The sequence below is a fragment of the Ictidomys tridecemlineatus genome, chromosome 15 (assembly GCF_052094955.1).
Source record: "Ictidomys tridecemlineatus isolate mIctTri1 chromosome 15, mIctTri1.hap1, whole genome shotgun sequence".
Lineage (NCBI taxonomy): Eukaryota > Metazoa > Chordata > Mammalia > Rodentia > Sciuridae > Ictidomys > Ictidomys tridecemlineatus.
Window position 1 is genome coordinate 1,466,457 of NC_135491.1, and position 8,242 is coordinate 1,474,698.

Below are 8,242 nucleotides of genomic sequence, written 5' to 3' on the forward strand. Positions count from 1 at the left end.
ATCAAATCCCCAGTTCTTCATGAATTTACATGCTCTCCTTAAATAAGTCTTTTTAGCGGTTTTTACAATCTGCATCCAAACATGGAATCCTCCACTTTAGAGACTGTGGGGTTTCTAAGTTCTCTTTGAATCTACAGGTTTAAAAATCCGATAGAACAGTCTGTATTCGCATAACCCCAGCAAAGAAGAAAAAGCTTTAAGAAGATTCCCACTCTAACAGTGTGCATTTTTAAAACAGTGACTGTTTGTAAGGGCAGTCGGTGGTTAGGGCAGTCCGTGGTCATCTATGTGATTTCAGGGATGCATGCAGCAGGTCCAGGTGGGGGGGTCAGCATCACTATACGTCATTACAGTTCAGATGGCGTCTTGCCAACAACTTCCTGGTTGGTTGCAGGTTAGTCAGATACAGGATGAGAATATTGAAAAATGTCTCTTTGTTGGTGGGGGGCCATTCTCACACGTGATTGGGCACCTCCCGGATTGGGTGTGAGGCGCTCTGGCCAAACTGTCAGAGCTCATCCCCACCCTCTCCAGGTGCGAGAGCCTGTCCGTGTGTGGGTGTGACTGACCACTGACCCTGAGGCCAATCACTGACCCTGACCTTGGAGTGCTGCCCCCCTCGACCTTCATTGGATCTCACTAGTTAACTTTTATGCCACGAACCTCTTTAATGAAACCAGTGTCCTGGTTGCCTGGTGGATTGGATCACAGACTTTAAACCCCTGCATGGCAAATTGATCATTTTTATGACTAAAAGAGAGGGTGGGACTGCAGGCCCTCTGGGAAGGCCAGGTCCTTCTCTTGGTGACAGAAGATTGGATTTATCCATTTTCCATTGCCATAGAAAAACACCTGAGACTGGGAACTTTATAAAGAAAAGAGGCTTATTTAGCCCACAGTTGTGGAAAATCAAAAGCCCACGATTGGTTTGCCCTGGCGAGGGTGGCCTTGCCGGGTGACACACAGGGCCTCTAAATTGCCAGGCAGGTAGCCAGAGATTCCAAGGCGGGGCTGGTGTCAGAGACAAACCAGGGTCCCTGGATACCTCCTTGCTGCCTCTCAAGGACAGGCCTGGGTGACCAGTGACCTCCCTGTAGGCCCCACCTCTGAGAGGGCCCACCACCTCCTATCATCACCATGCTGGTGGTGTCGCCAACATATGGACGCTTGGGGACAAACCATGAGCCAGGCAGGGACCTGAGGGTGACTCTGTCTTCTGAAGACCCGCGACTGTGCTTCGGGCGTGGAACCGCGACTGTGCTTTGGGTCTGGGCACACACTCAGCCCAGCTTCCCCTCCCCTGCTTCGTTGGCCTCCGGGCACTCACTGCCGTTGACACACGGTGTCCTTGCCGTCCCCTCTCTCTCTTCCCGCTGGAGCGCGAATCCCACAGTGTGGCCTTGTTGTGATCGCTGGGTGCCTGTGGCACCTGGGATGGAGCCTGGCACCCTGCACTTTTTAACGACGCGTTGAGTGGCCGGATGTCTGTCAGTCCTCAGATTCTGAATCCTGTTCCTGGGACCAGAGGAGAAGCTGTCCCTGAACCCCACGTCCTCCTGGGGACATGCAGAGCCTCAGGCCTGAGCAGTCGCGGGGGCTGCTGGAGCCCGAGAGGGCCACGGCGCTGCTGCCCTGGGAGAAGTCCACGCACCCCAGCTTCGCCAGGGACTGGGAGGCCGTGGACGTCGGGGCCTCTGGCTGCGAGAGTGAGAGAGGTGAGGGAGGGTCTGGGGGAGGCGGGAGGGTCTTAGCTGGGCTCCGGGAGACAGAGCCCTCGTCCCTGGCTGGTGTTGGCTGGCTAGCTGGTGGCCGTGGGCCACGGGTCTCCAGCAGGCTGGCCAGGACTCTTCCGCTGAGGCCTGCGGGAGCAGCAGGAGAGGCGGCAGGTCTCTGCTGAGTGCCCAGTTATTCCTCGGCCATTGGCCAGGATGAGCCGCAGGATCAAGCCCAGAATCAGCAAAGAAGGGGGCTACCGGGGGTGGACACAGACACTCGGTGACAAGCATGGACACTGCTGTACGCCAGGCACCCTGGTGGGGGCTGGGGATATAGTGAGAGGCCCCGCAGGGCTCAGATTCCAGCTTTGGGCAGTGGGACAGGGGTCATCTGCTGCCATCTAGTGGTGGAAGTCTAGGCCGTTTTGTGAATCTGTGGGACTCTGGCCGCGAGGAATCATGCAGCCCAAATGTGGCAGTGCCCGGGGTGAGAACCCCACCTCTGAGCCCGAGAGGTTGCAGGGTCCCAGGTCGTAGGTGGCAGCTGTCCAAGAGAGAAAGAGGTGAGAGAGTGGACAGACGTGGGCCACATCTGAGGGAGAATTGGTTCTTGCTGGGGACATGGGAAGTGAGGGAAACCCAGGGTGGCTCTTGGGGTTCTGACCAAGACAGTGGGACAGCTTGCTGTTTGCTGAGACGGGGGCATCTGGGCACCGCCCGCTGCAGAGGGGGCTGACCGTCCTCCAGGGACGGGATGGAGCTGAGGTGGGGGAGGGAGGAGGAGGCTTGGGCCCTGTGGGCTGTAACAGAGGAGGAGGGAAATGCCAGTCTCTGCCCAGGATCTTCAGCTTCGGGCTGAGGACACTGAGGGGCCACCGTGGGAAATCACGGACCCCGTCACCCTGATGTCACTCCCTGGCTGCTGCTGCTGCTCCCTCAGTCAGTTTTGCTGGAGGCCCATGGAGAAGAGCTCCTGCCAGTGGACAGGTGAGGGGACAGAGGCCTAGGGAGAAGGGCACATCAGGTGAGCCAGTGTGGGGCCAGGAGGCCGAAGGGTCCGGATGCTCACGTCCTCTCCTGCCCACCTGAGCTCTACTGGCCAGCGCAGCTGGCAGGAGTCAGCAGAGAAGGGTAGGACGCCAGTAGGAAGAGTGAGAGGGGCCTGCCTCAGTGGCCTGGTCACTCGCTCATGGCTCCTTTCTTCTCTGCTCCTGCCCCCGTCAGACCTGTCTTCTCAGGAGACTGGACTTTCCCAGGAGTGGTGCTCAGTGGAGGAAGATGACGAGTCAGAGGACTCCCAGGTATGTGGCAGGCGGGCTTCTCTCCTTTTCCATCAGTGTCTCGCCTGAGGGTCTCAGTGGGCTGCCATGCTTTCCTCTTCAGCCTGGGACTTCCAAGAGTTGCCTTGTGGGAAAGAGGACACATTCTTATGGTGATCAGACAAAGACACTATGTGATAGGTCTGTGACTTAATCCACACATGCTCTCCATCCCTGCACTCACAAACCCACCCATCTCTTCACCCATCCATCCACCCATCTACCCATCTGCCCCCATTCACCCATCCATCCACCCACCCATCCACCCACCCACCCTTCCACCTACCTATCTCTTCACCCTTCCATCCACCCATCCATCCATCCATCTCTTCATCCATCCATCCATCTACCCATCCATCCATCCACTCATCTACCCCATCCATCCATCCATCCATCCATCCATCCATCCATCCATCCACCCACCCATCCATCTACTCATCCACCCACCCACCCATCTACCCATCTCTGCACCCATCCATCCATCCACCCACCCACCCATCCATCTACCCATCTACCCATCCTTTCAAACATCCACCAACATTTCATCCATATGTTCACTGTTATATCCACCCAAACTATTATTCACCCACTCATCCATATCCCTGTGACATCCATCTGTCCATCCACCCACCTCACCTATCTGTTCACTTATCTGTCCATTCACTCTCCCCTCTACTTACCCTTCTATCTCTAGTCATCAGTCTATCCACCACCCATCCACTCCTCCATCTCCCATGGAACACCCACCAGTCATTCATATGTTCCCTTGTCCATCTGCCCAGTCCTTAACGCCCTGTTCACTTACGTTCCCATCTCATCGCCCGTGTATCTAGTTATCTACATGCTCTCTCATATACCCTTTTAACCACATGCCAGAAATTCATCTATCCAACCCACCTGCCCCTACACACTTGAGCAGTAGCACAGGGGTCATAAGGATGGAGAGGAGTGGAGGGCAGCAGTAGGTGAGGCCATGGAATGATGGGGTAGACAACACAGGGTCTTGTAGACCACTGCAATCATTTGGGGGACACAGTCAAAGCACTGCAGAGATCAAGGAGCAGGTTGTGGGAAAGAGGACACATTCTTATGGTGGTCGGACACAAGTGAAGGGTCTCCATGTGATATGTATGTAACTTTATCCACACGTGCTCCGGAAGGAACCCAAGGTCAATTTAGACAGGCTGTTTGAAGAGGCCTCTGTGAGATCCTTCGCTGATCCATTCACCCATTCAGCTTCATCCATCCATCCATCCACCCACTCATCCATCAATCCACTCACCTGGTCAGCCCAGCCGAGCTTTCTGCATGGTCAGGTCCTCCTTCCTTGGAGTTGTATTCCAAGAGTGAAGAAGTTCCCACTCTGGAGGAGAAAAGGGTCCTGTCACTACCATTCTATAAACACAAGCAGGTGCAACACTTGCAAATCCTATCCGAGTGTATGAGTTTAAAGGAAAAAAGAAACACCAGTGCCCAGAAAAGTTCCCTGATGAAGGTGGCTGTAACAGGTGAACTCTTCCACAACTCTAGAGGTAGGACCAAGGTGGACTAGTGAGAGTGGGAGGGAACCTGGGGACTTGGGGTGCTGGTGATGGTCTGCTCCCTGTTCTGGGAGCCACTTCGTGCAGTATTCACCTCTGAAGATTGTTCAGAGACCTCCCCACGGCATGTCTTAAGACCCCAGTGGATGCCTGAAACCCACGAGAGTACCACATCCTGTACGTCCTGTCTTTCCCTGTATGTGCATACCTATGATACAGTATAGTTTATAAATTAGAGGAAGAGATGAACAACAATGACTAACCAGAGTTTAAGTGGTGTTTTAAATCTGTAAGACTTTCTAAACCAATGACATTTTGAAATTTTCATCCATTATTCTGAAATTTTCTCCAATGGAGCATAGGCATGCTATTTTTGTGTATTTATCTTATATCTAGTCACTTTGTTGTACCGTTTTCATTTCAAAAAGCTTTTCTGTTGATATGCTGTTTCTTTTCTGGCCAGATAATCCTATTTTCCTACAAGTGAAGGTGGTGGCCCCTTCCTGTGGTGTTCACACTTACCTCTCTTCTGTTTCAGGGCTTTGTGGAGTGGTCGAAAGCTCCACAGCATACGACTATAGTCCTGGTGGTGTGCGTGCTGTTTCTGTTCCTGGTTTTGACGGGGATGCCCATGATGTTTCACTTTCAGCTATGAGAATGGCTGTTGTTTTCAGAGAGATACCCTGTGTCATCTTAAGGAAATGTTTGGCCTAAAAATCAGGAATGAGTATGAAATATTATCAAATGCCTTTCAAACATCCACTGAGATGATTTAAAAAAACAAAAAACTTTTCAGTGTGAGGTTTTGCATTACTGTATTTCATTAAAATTAAGCCTCATTGATTGTAAAACACATTTTATTTTATATATCACTGAGAAAAAATGGGAATCAGTTGCAAGATGTCAACAATCAGAAGACTCCTCTTAACTTCAGAGGAGGCGAAGACAGCTTAGCGGCTGTGGAATCTGGCGGCTTCCGGGCACCCTCGTCTTCCCATTCTTGGGGCTGGGGTGTGCCAGTCTTCCTACGCTGAGTTCTTTTATTCCATGTTTACGTGGGGCTCTTGCCTCTCTTCACAAGTGAGATCGGTGCTATCTTTGTGAAGTTCGGCATCATGGCTAGCCGGCATCCCAGGAAGACCCGAGTACCTTGGCCCTTTCTTTGCTTTGGGATACTCTCTGTAATGTGAGAGGGCCCAAGGCAGCCAGGTCCCAGAGCCACGAGGAGAGGTCAGGGGAACCCCCCGACGGCGGTCTATCCATACCTTCTACATCTTGTTCCTTTTGATGGTTTACGGTGGCCTTTCATCCCCTAAAGGACTCTTCATTCCGTAGACTTTTTCAGATAGCTACTTTAATTACGCGTCCTATTTTATAATTAAACACAGACTTTCTCTTTGTTGTGTTCTAGCCATAGTCTCCTTTTAACTTCTGCCTGCGGTTTATTTCATAATTTGATTTGAAAGTTTTAACTGGCTTATTACTGTTTTTTCAAAGAGTCAGCATTAGGATTTACTTATATCCATTATTTTTCATTTGTGATTCATTTCTCTTTAATATATATTGTGTTTTATTTTTACTTGTTTTTATTCCTTATCTCAACTTTTAAGTTGTATACTTAATCTGTACTCTCTTTATATTTGCAATAATAGCCTATTTAAAAATATAAATGTACTTCTGGATACAGCCTTGGCCACATGTTCTTGTTTATATAGTTTTTTGTTTTGTTTTGTTTTTGTAGTGTTCCTAGAGAGTGCTTTGAATCTCAGTGATTTGGCTAAGTTTTGCTTAAAATTCGTTTCTGGTTTCTGGTTTTACTGCACCGTGAACAGAGAACGTGGCCTAGAAATAGATGTTCTTTCAAGACATTGTGAGAAGCTCTTACTGCAGCCTAGGACATAGCTGGTTTCTCTAGTTTCATGGACATTTAAGATTGAGCATGTGCTCATCGTCTGTAGACGTTAACTGCTTTTGCATCTGCTCACTGGCCGGGCACGGTCAGTTATACTGCTCATAATTCATGTGATTTAATGTGGCCCACTGCATCTATCAGAAACTAATCAGACTGTGTGAAAATCTGTTAGCACAACTGGTTTACCAATATATTTTTATAATATTGGCTTTATGTATTCAATAGCTGTGTAAATCAATGCCGATAAGTCCAGCACTGCTTAGTCAAATAGGCAATATATGTAACACACCAAGCACAGTTCCAGGCATATAGTAGGCACTCAATAAATGTCAGTTAAAACCTGACCCCGAATCTTCTATCAAATATGAAATGATTGCCTTCAACTCAGCCTTTGCCTTAAAATTTTCCTTGTCTAATGCTAGTTGATATTTTCATTCTGCTCTTTTTAAAATTGTGTGTGTGTGTGTGTGTGTGTGATGTCTGTTGTTTGTGCGATGTGTGTGGTGTGTGTGTTTATCTTCTGGGAGCTCGTGGGCTGCCACAGCGCCAGGGCTCCGTGGAGGCTATGGATGTGAAGAGGATCAGGACCACCAGGAGGCCACACCAGGCACGCGGGGCCCGGGCTGCTCGCTGGACCCCTGCAGGCTGAGCTGGGCGCACCTGGCCTCGGCAGCCCAGGGTTCCTGCTGCACCACCGCCACGCGCCCTCCTTAGGCACAACTTCGCCCCCTTGGACTCCGGGGTCACCCATGCGGGCCTCAGTACTCACACTGGCCTCCTGTCCTGCTCGTCTCCCTGCGGAGAGGCCCTAGCCCCCGGGCAGCACGCCCCTCTCGGGCCTCTTGCGCGGTTCTCACGGCTGAGGGACCACAGGGGAGCCTGGTCAGCGCGGTTCCTGCAGAGCTCCCTGGGCAGCAGCCTCCAGGTGCTTGGAGCAGTGCGAGCAGGACCCCACCCTCTCCCACCGTTGGTCCCATGCCCTTGAGGTGCGTGGCCCACTCTAGAGCAGGGCGTGGACCAGGTGGCATCCGGAAGTGGCCTCTGGGGAGGACCCGCAGGGGAGATCTGTGCCCAAGCCTGCGAGTTCCACAAGGCTGCGGGGATAGGGAAATGCTGGACGCCCTTCAGGGACTCTCTGAGGACAGGCAGTCCCCTCCCCAGAGCAACCGGCTTGGGTTGACAGATTGCTGCCCGCTGCCCCCCCCACCCGGGGCGTGGCATCCCGTGCTCAATCAGCGCAAGCTAACTCCCTGCCAGTCCTGGAGGGTCACAGGCTCGGAAGTGTCTTCTAGAAGGATTCCTCTGGAGTCCGCTTCTAGGGTCCATCTGCAGCAGACCCAGGGTAGACTCTTAAACAGCAGGAGGGATTCAGGCAGAATCCTGCTCCCCCGCAGGGCCAGGAGCTCACCGCCAGAGGATCAGCCAACACTGACCCAGTGCCAAAGCGCCCAGTGCCAGTGGGCTCAGTGGCGATCCCTCACCTGCTGGCACAGCGCAGCGCCCCTGGTGAACTCAGCACTTGAGCACTGAGAGGCTCCTGCGCCTGCGCACTCCCACTAGGCTGCTCTGAAGGGATTCAGAAGGCCCCGCCCACTGGCCTCGCCCTCCCTGCCATCGTGGCTCCGCCCACAGTCCTGGCCCCTCCCGCAGCCTCGTGGTCTCCGCAGAAGGGTCCAACTACCGGCTTGGGCTCACCTGCTGTCTCGGGTGACCAAACTTTGCCCATAACTGTCAACTAGGGTTCCATTTCACTCA

At 52.3% G+C, this 8,242-nt stretch overlaps 1 protein-coding gene across 1 annotated transcript; it reads left to right on the top strand.

The window, feature by feature from the left end:
• Window positions 1–1,564: 1,564 nt before the first annotated feature.
• Smim17 (small integral membrane protein 17) lies at window positions 1,565–6,831 on the top strand. Its single transcript, XM_040280115.2, has 3 exons — window positions 1,565–1,715; window positions 2,940–3,016; window positions 5,114–6,831. Exons 1-3 carry the CDS (start codon window positions 1,565–1,567, stop codon window positions 5,228–5,230), a joined length of 345 nt encoding a protein of 114 aa, XP_040136049.2. The 3' UTR covers window positions 5,231–6,831.
• The last annotated feature ends 1,411 nt before the right edge of the window (window positions 6,832–8,242 follow it).